The 23,728-nt window shown below is 39.6% G+C and overlaps 1 protein-coding gene across 1 annotated transcript in view; it reads left to right on the forward strand.

Annotated features, from left to right (window-relative positions):
• The first annotated feature begins 8,182 nt into the window (after nt 1-8,182).
• AK4 (adenylate kinase 4) overlaps nt 8,183-23,728 on the forward strand; it is a 42,754-nt gene continuing 27,208 nt past the window's right edge. Inside the window, exons 1-2 of the mRNA XM_072419402.1 lie at nt 8,183-8,360; nt 10,568-10,758. Of these exons, the coding sequence (XP_072275503.1) occupies nt 10,614-10,758 (145 nt within the window). The 5' untranslated portion in view covers nt 8,183-8,360; nt 10,568-10,613. The remainder of the gene's footprint in view (nt 8,361-10,567; nt 10,759-23,728) is intronic.

Below are 23,728 nucleotides of genomic sequence, written 5' to 3' on the forward strand. Positions count from 1 at the left end.
TACAATATCTGCGAACGATCGTGTCGTTATCTGTATGTACAGGATCGGTGCCATACGATCGTTTGCAGATATCGTGCAGGATCGTTCGTCGTTCGTTTACCAACGATAAAAATTGGAAGTGTGTACGTAGCTTAACAAGAAGCTGCAGAAAAGATCACTCACAACCTCATGCTGTCATGCAAGTCATGCACCCCCCCCCCCTTCCCCCCATCAAGCCTCTGTCCTGCACAGGAGCGAGCAGGGAAGCCTTGTTCGTATCTAGGAGTCGTCCATATGTTGGATGTCCTTAACTCGGGGACTACCTGTATAGGTCCTGAACATGTGTTTAAGATTTTTCCTGTCCCTGGAAATACTCAACCTGTTCCTTGGAATGTTCTCAATTTTCGCTATAACTCTGTCCCTGGCTTGCAGGGAGCGCCCCCTAGAGGTTGAGCTTTTTTACTTATGTTTCCTAAATGATCTGGCTCTCCCACTGTCTCCTCTAGAGATATTTTCCCTGGAAATGTCCTGATATTTTAGGATTGCATAGTTATTATTTATCTTCATGATACTCCAGGTGAAAAATGGTCCCTGAAATTTTATTGTATTTGTAAATGTCCTCAGTTTTCATAGTTACCGTTGACTTCTGATTTCTATGGATACTCCTAGAAATTACCTATCTCTAGAAATGTCCTCAGTATTGCATAGCCTATCACTATCTTGCAAAGACTGCCCCCTAGAGGTGAGGATTTTCCCCTTGAATGTTTCTGTTCTTAAGTTTGCTCAGTATTTCACTTTGCAAAGGTCTTCAAAGATCACACCAGAAGGACTGTAAGTCAGATTTAATTTTCTAATGCCCTGTCTGCATTGTGCCCAAACATGCCAGGAACACGCTACCATGAAACCTTCAATGCATTCTCTATGCTCAGGAACACTTGCAGTGTGGTGCCACTAGAGGGCAGAGTTGTGTTAGACATTATTAACAAACAAATCAAATATTTCAGAAACTTTGACAATGAATGTTTCCACAACACATGCAGCTACAGAGCTAAATGATGGCTTATTTTTAAAAGCTTTCTACTTGTTCTGAACACAACACCTCAACTATCATAAATATATTTTTTAATGAATGTTAGCTCAATCTAAATAAAGGGCTCCGAGGCAAATAATGTAACACAATATCAGTCATAAAAGCTCAGCATTACATATAGGTGTTACCCCTGCCCCAGCCCATGATCTGCCTGCACGTATGACATCACTGGGTCTAAAATAAAGGATGTTATGAACACAAAAAGATTTTATTTATTCATTTTGCTGGTGGATTGATAAGGAAAAGAGGAAGCAAAGAATGTAAAACAGAAAAAGAAAAACACTTTTTTAAGTTTTAATAAAACTAATGATGTGATCTTTGTATGGTGAAAAATTAGATTTTTTCATTTGGCTGGGACGCTGCTCCAATATCCTTTTCTAACAGTTTTCCTGGGGAAATGCAATTTGTTTGGAGAACCACAAAGGGTTTCTGGCAGGGTCTGGAACCCTTGTGGCAGTTTGCTGTGTCACTATTGGAATGTATGAGCATCTGTTCTTCCTCGCCTTTTATTTGAAGGGACAATAGCGGCAGAAGGTAATTTAAGGACACTGATCCCAGTTGTAACTTCCCCCCTCCGGCTTGTCACATTCCGCTTCTGGTTTACACTGGAAACAATAACTGAAATAAATTTGTGGGGTAGATCCTCTGTAGGGTTTTTTTATTGCTATCTATGTGTGGTTACTGGAGATAATCTTTACTTCCTGAGTTAGTGAGAAAAAGTTTCCCCATGGCAGTATGAAAATGCCTGCTCTCCAACTGCCCCCTCTAGTGGCTAATCTACAAATCTCCTAAAACATAACAAAAATATGGAGGGGTATGTATGTAATGTGACATATCATAAAATACTCCAAATGAACTCAAGGCAACAGATACAAATTACACAGAATAAAAAAAAAATAGGAGAGCTGTTTTTTCTGCTAAATTATTTATATATCTATCTAGTTTGAAGATTTACCAAATGATTTGCACAGTTATTTCACACAGACCAGCCTGGCAGGAAAGGAGATCTGATTTATATCTGCTATGCTTGAGTAACACTTACAGGCCTTCCTCAGACTGTGATTGGACAATTAAAGGAAAAACAGCTAACTGATGAACTCATCTCTATGTTTTCTGCTCTCAGCATCCTTCTTTCTCTGAAGTAGAACTGATTGGCTCCTACTCATAGTCTGAAATCTGCTGTAAAAGGAATGGTCCAAATTCAGAGTGAAGTACTTACACTGTTTGCATAAAAAAATAAAAAATAATTATGTGTTAATAAATACAGAGCTGCTTTACTCTGTGTTTTTATATTTGCCTAGGGTTCAGCTGTTAGGTAAATGCTGCAACAAAAGCTAATTAAACTTAAACAATACTTTTTCTTCAACAATGTGACCTAACACGTGCTTCACATAAACCAATATCAGCATTACTTAATATTAATAGTAAAAAGTATCTCCTGAGCTTTCTCCAATGACTGATGCCGGGAGTATTGTAACAGACCACCACCGAAGACCTAAATAGCAGAACCCCAGGCAAATCTCAGTGGAAACCCCAGTAACAGACCTCCATTGCAGACATAAGCACACACACAGTGCAGATCTCCATAATAGACCCCAGTGCAGACTTTACCCCATATATCAGTACAGACACCATTGTATACTCACAGGCAGATCCCAGTAATAGACCCTAGCACAGAACTCAATAACATGCCTATTTACAAACTTCTATTACAGAACTCCATATAGACCTCCATTGCAGACCTCCGGAGACCTTAGTACAGACTCCTGTTTGCAGACCTTAAAACAGGCCCCATTGCAGACCTCAGTAACAGCCCTCAAACCACCATTGCAACAAACCACCATTGCAATTCTCAGTACAAACCCCCCTCCCCCCTGCAGACCTCAATACAGACCTCAGATAAGACTCCCATTGCAGACCTCAATACAGATCCATTTCTGGGCTCTGAGTACAGTGAACAGTTCTGAGTACAGTGCTTCATTACAAACCTCAGTAACAGCCCTACATTGCAGACCTCAGTACAGACCCCAATTGCAAACAACAGTCCAGACCCTTCTGGGGATCCCAGTATAGATTCCAATTGCAGTCCCAAAAGCACGCCCCCATTGCAGACCTCAGTACAGACCCCCCTGCATACCTTAGTACAGACTCCCCTACAGACCTTAGTTTTGACTCCCATTGCATACCTCAGTGCAGACCCCTGTTTAAGACCTCAGTACAGGCTCTCTTTGCAGTCTTCAATACAGACCCTCAGACTGAACTCAGTACAGACCTTACTGGAGACCATTAATTACCAATTTCACTCTCCTTGCAGTTCCTTCTACCTATCCTCTCCCTGACCTGCATCATGTCACTGCAGACAAACTCTTCCACAATTGGTCAAAAGATGGGGAAGGAGGAATGTCCGATGCCCAGAAGTAGGAAGTTTGAATTGTCTTTCCCTAATATGCTATTTCTGCTTTCACATACCAGCATCAGCTGTAGCAACAAATTTTCATGAGTGGATGAATCAGGGCTCTGTTGTGTGAGATGTGGTTGGCCCCCAATTTATTGGTGGGGCTTAATACAGCAGTACTGGCTGTCCCCGTCTGATGGTGACCCTGTGTAGCCCAGTCACATGCAATATAATTACATAAATTCCAAATCTCCCCCTGACATATATCTAACTGTTAACAACACTGGTATTCGGCCCTCCCCTCAGGCACGTTGTCTTGGTGTCACCTTTGACTCGGCCCTCTCATTTACCCCCCATATTCAGAACATTTCCAGGTCCTGTCACTTTCACCTACGCAACATCTCCAAAATCGGCCCCTACCTGTCCCCTGAGACCACCAAACTCCTTGTACATGCTCTTATCATCTCTCGTCTGGACTACTGTAACATCCTTCTCGCTGGTATTCCACTAACCCGACTCTCTCCTCTACAATCCATTATAAATGCTGCAGCCAGATTCATCCATCCTTCCCACCACTCTTCTTTCACTGCCTCTCTTTGTAGTTCTCTCCATTGGCTTCCATTTCACCTTAGAATCAAATTTAGGCTCCTGTGCTTTGCCTTCAAATCCCTACACAGGTATTGTCCCACTTACATTTCTGACTTGGTAAAAAAATACTCCCCCTGCCGCTCTCTCTGCTCCTCCAATGACCTACTAATGACTTCCTCACTCATAACCTTATCACAAGCACGGATACAAGACCTCTCTAGAGCTGCCCCAACTCTCTGGAATGGTCTTCCTCGTCCTATTCGGCTTGCTCCTACTTTCTGCTCATTTAAAAGAGCACTCAAAACCCATTTTTTCAAACTTGCCTACCCGTCTTCTTCTGTTTTTTGAAACCACCTCTATTTCCCAGCAATACATATTTCCCATCCTATTGTGTGTGAAATTCCCCCACCTACTAGATTGTAAGCTCTTCGGGGCAGGGTTCTTTCCTCCTGTATCACTGTCTGTATTAGTCTGTCATTTGCAACCCCTATTAAATGTACAGCGCTGTGTAATATGTTGGCGCTATATAAATCCTGTTTATTAATAATAATAATAATAATAATAATAATAATCAACAAAGGACAAACCAGCCAATAGGAGTAACCACAGTGGGTGATTTGAGCAGCAGGCCGGTGACCCCATCGGATTGGGAAACTTTTTACAGCAGATTTTCAGAAAATGAGTTACCGTAAGGTGAGTACTTGAACCCTCCTTGTAGCAGGCCTTTTCTTTATAAAACTGGTACTGTGCTGGCAGGTTTTCTTTAGGAAAATAGTAAGGAGCACTTTCATTTTTTGTGCACATCAACAAACATTGTTCATTTCCTTAAAGCTGATCTCCTTTGAACATCATTAAATAGTCCACAATCCCTCTTTAACATTTGCAATCTGCCATTTTTGTTTTTCAGCAATGAATTTATTGATATCTCTGAATACTTCATGGTCAGCTGTGGGCGGTCGGAATGATTCAGAGGTTGGTTTCTTCTCCCCACACCATTTGCATGCATTGTGCAAGCAGGTCTGCTCCATCTCTTTACTTATGTATGATCTTCTTACAGGCCATATTTGTTTGCTAAATGGCTTTTTCATTCTCTATAGAAATTAAAATACCCCATTATGCGCTGGTCAGAGAGTAGCCAGTGAATTGCAAATGCAAAAAAAAGCTAAGATTTGATGTTTTATTCATTTATAAAGCTTCGGTGTATATAATAAAGTTTGGCAGAGTAATATGCTGTATAAAAAGGGCACTGAAGAGGGCAAAAGTGGTTGACAGTGTCTGCAAGAACAAAGCTGGCACATCTCCCCCATCAACACTGAAGCCCCCTTATTGTTACAGAAGTAGAAAGCATGTAAAAATATTCTTCTGCCTATAACTGGTACTCCTATCCATGGATCAGCTTTTAAAGCTCCCATCTTGCACAATGCACAGTTTACTGCATAGAATCCTCAATCCTGGAGGGTGTGACTTCAGTTCTCTGATTTGTTGGCAGTATGAACCAATCAGATGTTGGTATTTAAGCATATCTAAACCCCTAAACAAAACTAAAGAATGCAACTAACTGATCATTAGATGTGGTGGCTACATTAGTTTTGTTTCTTCACATGGTGATCCTGCAAATAACACTTATTGTCTTATGGTGACAACGCTCACTCACTGTATTGTATGTATGCAAGTGCAACATCACCCTGGCACAGAACTACAAAATATTTTCTCTTCTCCATGACATAGGGAGGTATTCTGCAGTCTTCAAAGACAGCTGGAAACAAAGAACAATAATAAGCTTAAACGAATGATAAAAAAGTTTTTTTGCCCTTACTAAATGGACATAACAAAACATACCCAATGATTTTTATAAAATGTATCTAAACCCTGCAAAAAAAAAACAATATTATACTGCCTTAGATTTGATTATTACCAGCAATTCCTGGCTGTCAAAATGACAGCTATACATTGCTATGTATCACATTACAGCGGAAGACATCAAATTGATGTGTGAATGACCGTTACGGATGGTCTGCAAGTGTCACTGAGTCTTGTAGTGTAACAATATATTGCTACTTTGTATTTTAAAGCTTGCTCAGTGTGACATTTGACATGTAAATGTAAATAATCTTACAAATAAATTTTTTTTTTTAATAAAATGTATTTATTAACCATTGGCTGTCTCTAATTAACTCCTCTTCTCTCCTGAGCTAATTTTTGGCTGTTATTTTATATTGTATACCAGAACAGCGGGATTACCCCACCACCTGCCTCTACATCACATGAATCTTACACATCCAGTATCTTTATTAAAAAGGTATACTTGTTTCCAGAAGTTGTCTACTAGATCCAAAGACATAACCAGCTCTTCTTTTTTTTTTTCCTCTTCCTATGGCAGGGGGTTGGACATTTTTCCAGGACTCAAAGTACTATAAGCCCAGCATGTGTGATAATGTGATAATGTGGTGGGGGGTCATATAAATTAATGGTCGCTAACCAGTGGTCCATGAGAAAATATTGGTGGTTCACAGAAAAATTTGGACATTATTTGCAATTTTTATGTTTTATTAATAATAAAACAAAAATAACATTCTAATGAATTCTTATATTCTGAATGACAATTTTGCCTTTATATTGCACTAAATTCACAAACTGTACCAGAGACACAAAAACAAGGACAGCGCAGCGTGACGTCAGTGTAATCTTGAGTTGTATGAGGCAACCGTTGCTGAGCCGTACGCTTCAGTATTGTTTTGAGAATTACAACATTTCTTTAGTAATAGCAAGGATAATACAACTAATGATAATAGTAACAATAGTAATACTTCACCTAACCGTGAGCTTATTAATGAATCACAGCCGCCACAGTCCTCGTCAGCACCATTAGGAAGATCATTATTTTACAAATGTATTTTTTTTTTTTTTTAAATTCAAATAAATGGTCCATGGGATTTAAAATTATGAATTTGGTGGTCTGTGAGCTCCGAAAGGTTGGTGACCACTGATAAATGACCATAAGAAATGTGCACAATGGTCTAAAGTCTTCTACCCAAAGAAGACTACTGGTACTGGGCAGAGGAGGAGACCTATTTAATGTACAGCGCTGCGTTATATGTTGACGCTTTATAAATCCTGTTTAATTGTATGCCTTGAAGCATACAATCATTGCTTTGTTAATTTTTTTTACCCAAATGGTAAATATTGGAATTGTATTATTTGCAACTTTGTCATATTGTGTACTGGAAACACCATTATTATTATTAATAAACAGGATTTATATAGCGCTGACATATTACACAGCTCTGTACATTAAATAGGGGTTGCAAATGACAGACTAATACAGACAGTGATACAGGAGGAGAGGACCCTGCCCCAAAGAGCTTACAATCTAGTAGGTGGGGGAATTTACACGCAATACAAGGGGGATAATATAATGTCAGTTTGGGATATGTTCAGAGGCAGTGAGGTTGGGGTGCAGTTTCTGCTTCCTCATGCCAGGGACCTCCACCCTGGGGGGAGACACTACAAGTAGGCAGCCCCATATAGAGTGAATGGGAACAGTAGTGAGTGGTCCAAATCTGCAAATGTCGGCTCTTTAAAGGCCAGGGCTTTGGTGCAAAGTTCCAGCCTCTGGGATCCATGTGGGATGGCCTGATCCCTAGGCAGGTCTAAATCTAACTTTAAGTTATGGAATAAAATGGACACTTTTTTTTTTTCAAAACAGAACTAAAAAAAAAAATAACACTGATCAACTCAAACAACACATTTTTCAAAGACTTTTTATCTATAAATGTTTAATAAAAAAAGACAATATTGCAAAAAGAATAGAATACAACAATGCATTAAATACTTTATGACAAAGTTATCGCCATATAAACAGGTTTATATTGGAAATGTAAACATTTCTTAAGGGATATAAAGTTATGGGAGCTGAAATGGTTAAAGATTGCTAAAAAAAAAACTAGACGATTCGCAATTTTAAAGCAACTTGCAGTTCAGTAGAGTATCCGCAGGGAGGCGCCAGAGAGCTATGGCATCCTATGGCAAAATGCTCTGACTATAGGCAACAACTACGTTTCCCATAATGCTAAGCAGAAGGGGTGGCTTTTTTTTCAGCTACAATCAATTGTCCAGCATTCTTTCCTGCTGATGTGAGAGGGAGCTGCCTCTGCTGGGCGTCTGTTTTAGGTTCCCTCCTGCAGCACAGACACTTCTTTCTTTCTTAAAGGCTTCCAGGACCTGCAATCTGTGCAGAATCATGTAAAATAAGAAGCTCAGCTGCCTATTACACGCCATTTTGTAAGAAATATAAAATCAGGACAAAAGGTGAGTTTGGACTTTATAAATTGCAACAATGTGTCTCTGCCCTGTCCTGGTGCCTGCATGCCAATCACATGTGACCAGTGCTCTGTGCCCAATACTTAGAGCTGGGCAGGTGCCAGCTGGCCAAGATTTACAAGAACACTTTCAAGTTTTGAAAATAATTGTCCCTGGATATTTCTGAAACATGGATTCACATTTGTTGAGCTGAATTTTTTGCTTTTTTTAGAACACTAGACAATATTTAATGCTATTTTCCCTTTTTTGGGGGTATTCAAACCTGAATAATAAAATAAGTGCCCAAATAAGTTTGGAGTGATTAAGAATTAATTGCTCTGTGATTATTCATACTGACTGCAGAAAAGTGGAAATGATTTAATTTTTTTTTAAATCCACACAGCTGTTATTTAATATGGTAGACATGTCAGTGCTAGTTCACATTCAATATTCAATATTTGTTGAATCTGGGACTTGTATGGACCTGTATGGAAATATTGAAGGAGAGATAACTGACTTTACTGGCTGCTTGCTTGTTTTAGGTTTATTGAGTGAAGTCAGAAGCTTGGACCTTTAAAACCCAAATCCGTCCTGACAGCTGCTTTATTTCTCATAGTTGCAGAAAAAGCAGCTTAATCTGCGTGCAGCCTGCAGATCTTTGTAACAGATTCAGTTGAAAGTTGCAGATGATATTGTGGCTTGAGATTCTCCATCTGGCTGGAGGACTATAAATCCCAGCCTGTCCATAAGGGACATGGCAAATAAGTTTATGTGGTAGTCACATCTCCTAAACTGAAGCTGAGCCAGCTTTACTGGCTGGGAAGTAGTAGAATGCTTCAATCAGTGGATTTCTAACAGATGTGTGTTAAAGGGGTACTCCCCTTTAACACACATCTGCTTTTCTGGGCAGGGTCCCCTCCTCCTCCTGTGTTACTATATGTATCTGTTTGTCGTTTGCAACCCCTATTTAATGTACAGTGCTGTGTAATATGTTGGCGCTATAGTATAAATACTGTTTAATAATGCATGACAACCTTATGGCTATGTTCAGACTAGCAATTAAAAATTGTGCCATTTATTGCTCATGGGTGCCATGCTGGTAGGTGCCTGGGAACAATAACAGGTGGCAACCACTGGACTTTTTCAGGTATTAGCAAGTGCTTGTGTAGGCATCTACTTGCAGTTAGAAGTAACACACATATATATATATATATATATATATATATATATATGGGGAAACCTTTGAAATACCTTTCAGGTCTTCAGGGAACCCCAGCTATAATTACTATTTCTACAGATCACAGTACATTAGTGTGGTGGTCAGTGGGAAGAATTCCTCTTACTTTGCTGGCCAGTGGGAAGAATGTCATCCTTACAGATATCCAAAAAGATCATTGGTGTCACACTGACCTGAGAGGTACAAACTGCTCTTTGCTTGAGGATCCCTGGTTGAGAAACACTGCTCTAGGATAAAAATGTAACTGACCGCTCACTAATTTTATCCAATGGCAGCCCCCACAGCATGGCACCTTCTGTTCTTCCTCCCTATAATGCAGCGATCATCCCCAAAAGCGACCACTAAGGAACATTTGAAGCAGTTCTTATTATTGGGCCTCTAATTTGAGCAACCAAAATGCTTTAAACTCAATCAAATATCGTTTTGGTGACATTGACTCCATTCTGTTGTATTAAGGTCTGCTTTTATATTGTATACATTATTATGTTTAATATTTAGAAAACAATGCACTCTAAAACAAAACAATTACTTGTGTTAAAACAAACAATGCTGCTTAGGAAAAAAACACAGAAGATTAGAAAAGAATAATCATTAAGGGTGAAATATCAAGCTGATCAGTCGTAAGCTGCAGTGGAACTACAAGTCTGCCCAAACCTAATAAGATCATCAGGTTGTTTTTTGTCTTCTTTTTATCTGCTTTATGAATAACTTAAAGCAGCAGCACTGCAGCCTATCTGAGGCTTTGCTATTATAAAGAGACTTCTAATATTACATTTCCAAAGATTTAAGTATATTATAAAACTCAGTTTTTCCAAAAACCATTCTCCACAGCCTTAAAAATAAAAGAACACATTGTATCTTTTTATTTTGTTGAGTCTTAAAAGGGTTAAATTGTTACTTTTTTCTGGCATCCTTATGAGGGGCAGGGACATCATAAGAGGCTGTAACCAAATACCTCTTCCTATTGGTTGCTTCACAGATCCCTTGCAAGAGCTGGACTCCTTAGACCTGCATACACCCCTCTGATGGCGTCCAAACTTTTGCGAGCTGTCATTCTTGGACCACCGGGTTCTGGCAAGGGGACCGTGTGCCAGAGAATTGCCAAAAACTTTGGGTTGCAGCATCTTTCCAGCGGAGACTTCTTGAGACAAAACATCAGATCCAGCACTGGTAAGAATGAGAATGTTAGGAAATGTGCATAGCCTGCAGTGCATTCTGTTCTTCATGTTCCTTGTTGGCTTTTAGAGGTCCTTAAAAAGTCAATTTATTGGGCCCAGCCTTAAAGGAGTGTGCACCTAGCAGAAATGTATCCTCCAATATGATTATAGATGTGTAGGGCTGAGACTCTCTAACATTGTAGCCTATTGTACTTTGCTACATTTAGCATTTATTCCAGAATTGATTTAAAAGCTCTTAAATGCATTGCCTACCCATCTTCTCTTGTCTCCTAAAACCCTCACTACCCACCTAACCAAATCCCCCTCCTGTTGTATGCTGCTTCCCCACCTCTTAGATTGTAAGCTCTTCGGGGCAGGGTCCCCTCCTCTTCCTGTGTCACGGTCTGTCATTTACAACTCCTATTTAATTTACAGAGCTGCGTAATATGTTGACACTATATAAATACTGTTTAATAATAATAATAATAATAATATTATTAATGATAATGCATGCCAACCTTATGGCTACGTCCAGACTACCAATTAAAAATCGTACTATTTACCGCTCCTGGGTGCCATGCTGGTAGGTGCCTGGGAACAATAACAGCTGGCAACCATCAGAGTCTTTCAGGCTTTAGCTAATACTTATGGCAACTGCTTGCAGTTAGAAGTAACATTTATTTATATATATATATATATATATATATATATATATATATATATATATAAAATTACTTTCTTTATGAAAATAAGTAATCTATGAAATTGATTGGAGCAGTAAACTGTTCTTGGATGCTGACTATCGAGCCCGAAAACCGCACAGCAGCTCTACTGCAACCTAACGCCTGAACAATTTGGAAAAACAAAATGGACCAACATTTTCCAATACTGACCTTTTTTAGAACATGCAAATAAGTGATAAAGTCCTGAAAAAAATAAAAATGTGTCTGAACAAATTATCCTATATGTAGGATCACTGTGTTGGGCATTATGTTGAATTTGCTCTAATTTAAGTTACTTTATATGTGATTTTTAAAGCAAACCTGTCACTATAAAAAACAAGACCTGCTTTTGTTTTTTCTTACAATTTCCAAAAATTCAGGTCTTTCCAGGTATGGTGAACCCATGTGATTTGTAAAGTTTAGAGACTGACGAAGCAATATCTAAACCTCGGTGCTGTCACATGGGAAATGGAGGCAGCGCTATGCATATTGTTGGTAGTCACTGGCATTGGTGTTGCATTGGCATTTGCATGGAGAGAGGAGGTGAATAGATGTGTTAGGGGGTGTTTTTGATTTTAGAGCCCCAAATCCTGAGTATGCACATATGGGTTTGCAAATCAGCTTTGCCCCCCACATGGCTTGCTACCGTTTGCTTTTATCACACTGTTACTTGTCTATGATTGTGATGGGTGATGTGTCCAGCCAGTAGCGGAGATGGGAAGGGCCACTATTCACATTTCTGCCAAAAGTCATCATTTTCATAATAGAGATTCCTGCATTTGGGGGTTCTTAGGAGGCTCTGTATATAAGAAGTTATTGAGAAATCCTTCAGGATTGCAAGTGCAACTGTTTAGAATGTTAAAATTTGCATTTCTGTTGCACTGAAGTGTTAGAACCTCCGTCTGACTGTCCTGTTATTGGCGCGCCCCCCCCTGGAAAGGTTTATCCTGATTGTACTAAGGGCCAATGTCACCAACAGAAAGTGGGATATGCTGCAAGATTTCATGGTTGTGCCAGCACCTGAGCCAGGTAGAGATACTCCAGAATAGACACTTCCATAGAGACTTCTCCTTCCTTCCTTCCTTCCTGTCTTGTGTTTGGACAGGACGTGTTGGTAAATATCCCCAAAGGACAATTGCAGTTAAAACCTTTTTAGCATTTTTTAGTTTCAAACTTAAGAAAAAAAGCTTTTGGCTAATGTTCTGTTTTCCAATCACGCTGCCTTTGCTGAGCAACCTAAATGGAAGCTATTTATTTCTATTTTAAATCTTCCCCTCCAGCAAAATCTGGAAGGATTTAGAGCTTTGGACACTGCTTTGGACCTGGACGCTGGAGATAAATCGGCACAGCCACACGTAGTGAATTTGTGATGAATCTGGCAGGAGACATTACGCTTTTCCAACTAGGGAACTGCCTATGTCCCTTTTTTTCCCTTTGCACAAGGGGTTAAATTGAGCCAACCTGACCAATAATAAAAGCGTGTGTTTTTGTAAGGCGGGTGAGTAATGTTGTTTTGTGTCAGCAGTTTTCCTAATGTAAGCTCTTTAATGATTCATAAGTGGGTTGTGCACTCTTTATGGCACGGTCCCAGCACAACACTGCACTCTGCTTTAAATCTGGATGGGTGTTGGCAGTTTTTGGCAGCCCCTGTCAATAGGAGTAATCGATTCGTCCAATCACACCTTGTTTTTTTGTTTGTTTCACTCTGCTGAGGATAAGTTACTTCAAGGTCAGTAAGAGCCAAATTTAAGTTTTGGATCACTGAGCCTTTTAATGTTTTTGTTTGGAGCCACTCCCAGCGCTGACGGCCTGGCAACAATGAACTCACCTGTATTTTTCCATCTGCGGTGCGCATATATTAACTGCAGCCGTGCAAACTTTAATCAACAACCACATTCGTTCAGCTCTTTACCCCATCATTTACCCTTAATCCGAACACCAGCCTAAGTACATAAAGTTGACAATAGAAAATTCGGCCACCGATAATCCGGTTCCTTCAGTTTTCCGGCATGAATTTCGGATCGCATTTTTAATACAGGGACTGTAGTATACTGTTTGGCCACTTATGTTTTGATGGCGCTGTTCTGCAGAAACAGCTGTTAGGTTTTGTTTGCTACACTAAAAACACGTCCCTGCTGCCTGCTCTCCGGAACTGTGCCAGATGTCCGCGGGCGCTGTGAGCGGAAGGCTGGTCTGTGAGTGGAGGTAAGTATAACTTTCAAAAATCCGCCACTCCTCAGGTCCAGGGGTTGCCGTATTTCTGAATGCCAACTGTACTTACAAGAGCCAAAGCATTTGTATTTCTGGAAAATGATCATTTCCTTGAATGTATGCAGCCCTGGCATACAGCAGAGCCAGCCGGAAGACTTTCCTCTACAGCTAATAAGTAATGCAACCAGGTCTTGTCCCTCCCTAAGATTGGACAGTGAAAGGAGAAGCAGAAGACTGAACTCATCTCTCCTTTCCTCTGTTCGCTCTTAGCAGAGTTTCTTTTCAGCACATGAGCTCAATTGAGTGGCTTTTTGTGTTGCTGTTGCTGAGTTCTTCTGCTCAGGGAAAGGATTGTTCTATGATTTTCCTGGACCTGATCACATATCCGTCTGGAATAAAACGGGCCGCATTGGTTAGGCAGACTCTTTACATCATATGGCTGGGGGATAGGCAGGAGAGGTGGCTGCTTGGGGCTCTTGAGAAGAAGCGGAGGCAATAAGGGCAGGAGTTGCCACTTATGCTGCACAACCAGTTGACGTATGACGGGGAGAAGTGCACTGTTGCCTTCTTGGTTTAAACTGGGTGTCAAATCTGGCCCCGAACGCCTTTTTTTTGGGCCCCCAAAGGAATCCTAAATATGAACTGCAGCTCGCCCGCCATTGCATTGAAATAGCGCCGCTACTACAATTCCCAACTCGCGGCTTTAGACCAGCGGGCTCTCTACCTATGCGTGGCCCCTCATTGGACTGTTTTATAGACGCAAGTAATGCCGGGAATTTTAGTAGCGGCGCTTTTTCAATGAAGAAGTTTTCAGCGGCGGGCCACTCATAAGATTTAGCTCCGCATTGGCTGCGTCTGGCATTTCCAGCTCTCCCCCTCAGCTGTACTTTTCCTTCCTACTCCAAGGCATGGATTTGAATGGTTGGATTTTCATAGAAGAATATTGTTATTATTGTTAGCCTGTGCAAAAAGGTTACCATTGAAATTCAACGCAGAAGGCTACAAATATAGAAAGAGGCATAGGATTTTTTCCTAAATAAAATGTAAAAAAAAAAATGTCTCTATTATAGGCATGTTCCAGATTGAATGTGAAGCAAAACCTCCTTGTTTCCATATGAAAAGGTTTTATATCTAATGAGAAGGAAACATTTCCTAATTTTTTTTTGGCTCTTTGTGTATTTGAGTTTGACACTTCTGGCTTAAATGATAAAGGACCTTTTCCTTTTGACATTTTTTGGCAAATCAAAAGAAGATTTGTTATATGTGTATTGTCAGATTAAGACAAAATAATGTTCATTTCCAAATTCCAAACTCCTTCTGACACGAGACTTGAACTGTTCTGCTTCTCATCAATGGTTAGGTGTGGTGTATAAACTGTGCAATGTCTGAAATCAAATGCAATTTATTTGGGGTTGAGAGGGTGCATGTTCAGTGCGGCCGGTTCTAACAGCTAATTATTACACGCTCCCTATCAGATCATTGGAGACCTGTAATTCATATGCAGTAAAGCCAGGGAACGGTGTCTTCCCTGGAGGTATCTGAAGTCAACAAGTGGCAAACAATTTATATCAGGAGGATTAATGTTGCAAAGAGAAATCGGTTTTCTTGTTTACATGTAGATGTAATGTTTGCCATAATTGCCAGCCAATTCAAAAGAAGATATTTTAGTCAAACCTGGAGGCTCGGTGGCTGCATTGGGCGTTCAGGGACTGCAGCAGAGAGACTGCCATAGAAAGCAAAAAGGAGATAAGTGTAGCCACTTTGATTGCCAGCATGGCATAGAGGACGGGAGAAAGGTTATGATTGGTGTCTGCATTTAAAGGACCTGGCTGTATTTGCAATAGTTAGCCCTGACCCAAGTTTTTTACTTTAGTGTCGATTTTAAATTGGCCTTTCTCAACCTTTTTATTATAAGGGAAACCTTCAAAAATTTTCTGGTCTTGGGGAACCCTTGCTATGATTTACTATATCCACAGATCATGATATATTAGAATGGAGGTCAGTGGGAAGACTCTGGAGAAATTCTAGTTGAGAAAACACGGCTTTTAACATTTTAAGTGTGCATGCTAATGAAAAGGTCCTTTTGGACCCATGAGTGTCGTACGGTTCCATGAATGACCCCCATCCCCCACCCTTCCTCCATTTTAAGACTGTCCTTGTGTCAGTCAAACAGTTAACAGGCTAAGATGTGGAAAGAAACCAAATAAGCTGATTGATGTGCTTTGAATGAGCAGCTTGTTTTGCTGGCTGGGGATTCCATGACCTGGTTTTCTAACTGTTTAACCTTTTCTTTGGCTGTTTAACTAGTGAACGTCTGGCTGTGATCTGCACCAGAAGCTGAAATGTAGAACAGATTGGTTGCAGGTAATTCTTGCATCCTGTGCTGAGCAATAATGTTAAAATGAACCCGTGGTATGCTTATGCAGGCAAAGGTAACAATTCAATCACAAAGGATTGTGTAGACGGATTGTTGTCAAATGCTACCTTGTGCACTGGAATGTCATTATCAGTTGCTTGTTAATCTTTATGATATGTTAGCTGATTGCCCAGCTCCATATGGCTTGGTCATCTCTCCACCCCTTGCCTGTGATTGGACAGAGAAGGAGCTACAACAGACAAAGGAGGTCATCTCTCTGTACTATCCTCCAGCCATTGCATGCTGCAGAGTTTGATGGACTTATAGCACTTTCCCATTTCTAATATATTTTTTATACATTGCACATGTTTGGTGAATTGTGCGTGTAAGCACAGTCCCTCTTTATTAATCTGTGACATACCTCCTCCCTGTAGTCCAGAGAAGGCAGATCTGTGGGTTGAAGACATTTGCTTTGGGTTGCTGCCAGTCACCTCATAGGAAGAGACAATGCTTGTTGTGGAATATTACAGCAATGTTCTTCTAAAGAAGCAGAAACACATTTGTACATAATGGCTGGATTACCCGGGGTCACTTCTACTCCCCTTGTAAGTGTAGCTGCAACATCTCCCAACATTATACTTTTTAGATGATTACAACTTCATTAGCAGGATATGTAACATTACAATGGATACAAATCAAGTTACAAATTGAAGCAAAATGGCAACAAGTTTTACCTGAACATTCTCTGTAACAAGGGTGCCCATTGTACTATTTCCCCTATACTTCTTGTTGTGGTGACAACTCAGATTTTTGGCTTTCCTTCACATTAAGTCTCCGTGGAATGTTCACTGGGAGAAATTATGAGGACGAGTTACCCTGTGACTATAATTCTAACACTGACCCTCCCAATAATCCTAATTCGTATTCTTCCTTTTACTGTAACCCTTCCTGTAACCATAACCCTAACCCACATTGTACCATAATCCCAATACACCGCTCCTTCCGAAAACCCTAATAGTAACCCCCTCCTATACTTACCCTCACATAAAACTTTTCTTTAACCAAGACCCTAATACTAACCCTCCTTCAAATCTTAACATTACCCATTCCTGTAACCCTAATACTAACCTACCCTATTATTCCAACCCTAGCCCTCTTTGTAACCATTGAACTAATACAAGTGATTGGAGAAAATGCCTCTCCTTATCCCTATACTTTTTAAAATAAAATATGTAGTGGCCTCCCCATAGGTATTTTTATGTAAAATTAAAGAAGGAATAAACAGAAGATATAATAATATAATCAATAATCATGTAATAATTATTGTACAATATTTATGTGTTTATACAATCATTCATACTTAATGAAATACCAATTCATGCGCATTTCTCCAAGTTGATTGTGAAATCATGGGTTGGAATTACATATACTAAACAAAGTTGTGGAATATTACAGCAAAGCATTTCGCCAGTTTTGGCTTCCTCAGGGGTGTACAGTAACAACCATAAAGTCATTACTGTACACCCCTGAGGAAGCCAAAACTGGTGAAACGCGTCAGATAATTAGGACTACAATGGGTAATTCAAAGACGCTAGTTGATCCTTTGTTTAGTATATGTAATTCCACAATGGGCATGGAGAAATGCACATGAATTGGTATTTATTACGTATGAATGATTGTATAGATACAAAATTAATGTTTTTTCAGAAAAACGGCCTGAAAACCCCATCTGTTTTTTCCCCTTTTTGATTTTACATCCAATTTTAGATGTAAAATCTAATGATTTTAGAACCAAAATGATTTTAGAACCAATACAACAATTTACCCCTGCAACCCTAACCCTAATTCTTCCTGTATCCAAAACTATAATTTTACATCTCCCTGTAATCCTGATATTGCTGCAAAAATAAAACAAGCTCTTACTGTAACCCAAATATTAACCCTTCCTGAAATTAACTATAGCAGTAACCTTCCTTGTAACCAAAATCCCAGTAATACCCCACCCTGTAACCCTAACGCTATTTATTCCTGTAACCCTAACACCAGCATTCCCTGTGACCCTAATATAACCAACCCTAACCCTCTCTGTTACCATAAAACTAATATAATACTAAACTTCCTTGTAACCCCGGCCCTAACAATACCTGTTCTCTTAATACTAAAGGTGCGTACACACTTCCAATTTTTATCGTTCCAATCGAACGACGAACGATCGATTGGGCAAAAAATCGTTGGTAAAAAAGTAACCAACGACGCCGACGAACGAGGAAAGTCGCTGGAAACGAACGACCGGACCGACGGATCGGATTGGACGACGATCGTTGAACATCGTTCGTGTGTACGGTCGTTCGTTGATCGTCCATGTTCAGAGCATGCGTGATGAACGAACGTCCGTTCACTTTACTGTCGTGCACATAGTTCCTCTGTCGCTCAAACGATCGTATCTATTGTGTGTACAATATCTACGAACGATCGTGTCGTTAACTCTATGTGCAGGATCGGTGCTATACGATCGTTCGTATATATCGTGCATGAACGTTCGTCGTTCGTTTTCCAACGATAATAATTGGAAGTGTGTATGTAGCTTAACTCTTCTATCTACCTTCTTACCAGCTGTCCTGTAACCTGCACCCTAACCCTCTATTTGACCATAAAACTAATACAACACTAAATCCCCTGCAACCCAAATCCTAATTAATCCTGTAACCAAAACTATAATTTTACAACCCTGTAATCCTAAATGCTACAATAAATCAAACTTTCCCTATAACCCAAACACTAACCCATCCTAATACTCCTCATAGCAATAACCTTCTTTGTAATCAAAACCCCATTATTACTCAACCCTGTCCTTTGCCAACATGATGCAGGGACGGGCCTTTGCTCACTGTGGGAAACAGAAATCTCTCTGCACAGGTCTGCTGGGTTAAAGCCGTTTATAGAAAAGGCTTCACCCCATCCAGTTATTTGGGGTGCCATTGATGGAAAGCCTGCACTCCATCCAGTTATTGGGGGTTTGGGGACCCTTTGTTTGGAGGGACTTTTTTCGTACATTTTATAACAAACTTTTCTACATATTGAAGAAAAACACATTTTGGTGTTTGCAGTGTGCAGTAATTGATAAATATACAAAAAAAAACTTCTGTACCCATATAAAAAATTAATATGCAAATGGTTACATTTTTTTTTATTTACTGTTCAAAATAATAAAATGATTTAGAATAATGGTATAAAATAATACCTTTTAAATGATTTAAAAAAAACAATTTTATTAAAAAAAATAAAATATTTATAGCAGCGTATAAATCCACCCAAAAAGAACTGTAGAGGAGGAAAGGACTGGCAAACTTGTATGTGAAAGAGGGACAGTCCCTATAATTCAGGGACATTTGGCCATGCAAAGGAAGCCAGAGAGTCCAAACAATAGCAATGCGAATAGCAAAATATTGTCCAGTTTGTGAGCTGTGGTTGAAATCCCCTATAGTGGTTTAGTTTACTTGGACCTGATCTCCTTTTTTTTAAGGAAGGAGAAAAATACCAAATTCGTGTCACCATCTGGCAAAACTGTGGCATTTTTCTCTGCCAATAAAGTCACACTTCCTGTCTGTGCTGCTGAACACACATATAGAAGAGATAAGATATTCAAGTGGATAAACACTTCATAGATGGCTTTTGGTGATCATATTCATAGTTATCTCAGCCATTGGCTTTTTACAAAGTGTTTGCATAGCATCCTCCCGAGATGATAAGAATTGTGGATCACCTATACAAGCAGATATTTAAAAGGACAGCGGAGAGAAAAGATTTATTTCTTCTTTTAGAATCTAATTCTATTAGAGAATGCAATCTACAAAGAGCCCCATAGCGACTGGCCATGAGTGATTTCCTTAATAATGTGCAAAATTGGTAACAACTCTCCAGTCGCTCTCATAAATTGTGCTCGTGAACGAGGAACGTTTAAACGAGATTATAACTTTGCAAAAGAACAGAAATAGAAAAATCCCGTTTTGCAATTCTTTGTCACTGTCTCTTCAGATGATACCAAGTTCTGCTGTGATAAATCTCTGTATTCAAACATAAAAAGGAAACCTTGTAAACATATAAAGTATAACAGCCAAATTTTCTTTTTTGTGTGTTAACAATCCGTCATGTTTATTCTATTCTTGTATTTAATTTGCAACAAATTAAAAAATGTTTTTTTTTTTATCATTAATATTGTCTGGTCTTCTAACATTTGTATTCTTGCCAACATCCCCAAGAATACAAGAAAAAGAAAAATACGGGACTTTAACGGCAGTGGATTTATAAAAAGTTATCATATACCTTTTATTTCCTTCATTAGGAAACAACAGTTAAAAAATATACATGCCTCTTCCCTTATACCAAGTTTCAGAAAGAGTTAATAAACATTAGCATACATGGGCTAGATACATTGTACACATTACATATGATGTGATCATCCGACGCGTTTCGCAGTGTCCGCTTCCTCAGGGATGTTATTGGTACAACTAGTAGGTGTATCAGCACAAAAGTTGTTGCATTCACCAGTATGCTTAGTCTCTGGTATGAAGGAAGGCAAAAGGCAGAATTAAAATCACAACACACAGAGATGGCGGTGTCCCATATATGTTCTCCACAACGATATTCAGTACTTTTCCAGATATTATTGGTAGTACTCTATTATGGAGTGATAATATATAATTATCTCTGAAAACTAGATTCAATCATACGATTCCATCCATAAACGCACTTAAATTGTAAGTAGAACCGCCATCCTCTGTGACACCAAATGTGAATTAAAAAATATAAATCGTGTAGAAAAGAAAGTGTCTGTAGCATCGAACCAGGCAAGTAGTTCCATGCTTATTAGCTTGGTACTCAATGTTTGTTGCTGGAAACAATAGTGGCAGTAAAATGAGTGAGCGCTGTACAGACCTCACAGTTTTGTTTCATAGAGAGGGGAGGACAATGTGAGAGGCTCGCCGCTGTGTCCTCCCCATAGTAAAAAAAAAAAAAGCAATCAAAGTGTCACTGTAAATATTCCTTCAAGATGATTCTGAATAATGGTCTTGGGTGAAGAAAATTGAATGCATATGTAGAAGGTTTTAGATTCATGACAGCTGCAGAATGATTGGCTGCTTACGAAAAAATGCCTTTTTGGGGGGTAAAGTTAAGGTTACGTACACACGTGCAATAATTATCGTTGGAAACGAATGACTAAGACCGATCCTCTGATAATCGTTAACAAAGAAAGTGCACAACGACTGGCCAACAACACCCACAAACAAGCAATTTCGCTGGAAACAGCCGACCATCCCGACAGATCTGATTGGGTGACGAACGTTTGCTATCTTTTGTGTGTAAGATCGTTCAGTGATCGTGAATTGTTCTGCGGTACACTTTCTAAGGTACACGTCCCTTCCTGCATTGTTTAAACTATTATATCTAGTGAATGTGCATTATTGGTGGATTATATTTGAACAATACAATGTGCACAATACGATTGTTCAAAATAATACTGTGTAATCATTGATCAGTCTTTTCATCGTTCGTTGTCCAACGATATTTATTGCTAGTGTGTACATAGCCTAATTTTTTAAATCAAAAGTGTGATGTGGCCGAGGGTTGTCCGATCATTCTGCTTTGTGCATACTTGCACATTATGACAGCCTTCCCTTTTGGGATTCCCCTTATCCAATCCAACCAGCAGTGCAATATAGTTTTCCTGGCTACCGCTGAAAGTAGCAATCCCAAGCCTATTTAATGTACAGCGCTGCGTAATATGTTGGCGCTATATAAATCCTGTTTAATAATAATAATAATGCGTTTCGCTCCTCTAGAGAACCGATAGGTAGAACTCTCCACCATTCCAAAAACGGCCTATTCAGGGGTAAATGGAACAAAAGTTACTAGTGTAGTACAAATATAGTTCACCACATGACTCCAGAATCGTTTATTACAGGGGCATTCCCAGAAGTTATTAGTGGCTGGAGGCACACTACATTTAAAGCAGGTATCTCCATCAGAGAGTCCCAAAAAATGGGCTTGATTAGGGGAAATGTAATTCTTTTGAAATAAGATGAAAAAACATCTCATGATACTGGGTTGCAGGTATCGCTTTCCAGGATATTCTATACAATTGTAAGATTTTAGCAATTGGTAGATTGGGAAAATATGCCCTCCATCATTTTTAAAAGTTCCAGCATTGCAAAAATCAAGGGGCAGGGTAAAGAACTACGCCTTTGATGGTGGCCCTGTCTGACACAATTCTTCTTCCAGATTGGGTCTCTCCGATTTGGCCATCGGCCATGCACCATGGAGTTACATCTTCCCAGCACTTGGCATATTTTACACATGCCGATAGTGAGCTGGAAATGTTCACTGCACATGTACCCACAACGGACAAATTGCTTCAAGAAAGGTGAAAAACTTTTTATGGCAAAATGCTACACCAACCACCAACTTTTTAAGGGTTTATTTCTGTTTTACGAGTCAATCTGATATTTATTTGCATTGAGTCACACTGTTTATGTGCCAGAAATATATTACGCTCTTACCTACCTCCTTGACATACCAACACGACTTTGAATTCCTTAGCACATGGTATGAGCCTTGCCTGTTTTATTGCTAATAATTGACAAATCACGTAGACCTAATTTAATCTCCATAACCCTCCGTCTATCCTCCCGCTCCTCCTCTTCTTCACCTCTCCTTGTGCGCACATGAATCAGCTTACATGATTTCTGGCATGATCATCAGGTATTTTGTTTACCTTCTCAAACAGATCCAACAAAACACTTTCAATTATATATTTATTAGCAAACTTTGCTAAGAGAAGTTTCTTATTCCTTTTTATGCTTTCATCATCACCTTTGTATGCTTAATGTGTTTTGAGCCATCATCTGTACTTAGTACACTATATATGTAAGGATCGCATGAGTTATTAGAAACAGTTGTATAGAATTTTATAGCCTGATAACTATACATTCCACAGCTAAGCTGAATATTCATTCTAAAAATAGGTCATGATAACCCCCAGGGCTGCTGAATGGTTAGCACGCTACCTTCTTGGGTCTTGGCTCCAGTTCACTTTTACATGATCAGCATGGCGTTTGTATTTTTTTTTCCTGTATATAAGTTTTCTTCGGGTATATTAGTTTTTTTCTAACCCCAAATAATTCCCTAGTGAATACAAAAATACAGCTGTGTACATTCTACAGGTGGTAAACTGACCCATTAACTTGTTCTTTGCTGCCACATTAATTGTAAGTTTAAAAGTGACATGTAATAGAAGTGATTTGGGCCACTGTAAAGCCACCCCATTACTTCCAATTTTCCCGTCCTCCACCCTTCCCTGGCATGTGTCCCAGGAAAGTTTGTTCTTGATAAATGCCCAGGACCCCCTGGCAGTTGTCCGGAGGGAAAGTATCTGTCCTGTGAAGTATATACTTGGAATAGCTCCGCTCTGCTTTTAGAGCTGCCAACACTGCCAGAGGTGACCTTAGGGGTCTAAAAGATTCCTGATGTCTTCTTAAAGAAAACCTACCGTGTTTCTCCTGATAAGGCAGGGCCATCAAATAAGACAGCCCCCCCTTTTTAGGTAAAAATGAAAAATAAGCCCCCCCCCGCAAATAAGCCACCCACCGATTACTTACCAGAATCGCGTGGTGCGGTGGGTGACTCCGTGTGTGGTT

The sequence above is a fragment of the Pyxicephalus adspersus genome, chromosome 8 (assembly GCF_032062135.1).
Source record: "Pyxicephalus adspersus chromosome 8, UCB_Pads_2.0, whole genome shotgun sequence".
NCBI classification, from domain to species: Eukaryota; Metazoa; Chordata; class Amphibia; order Anura; family Pyxicephalidae; genus Pyxicephalus; species Pyxicephalus adspersus.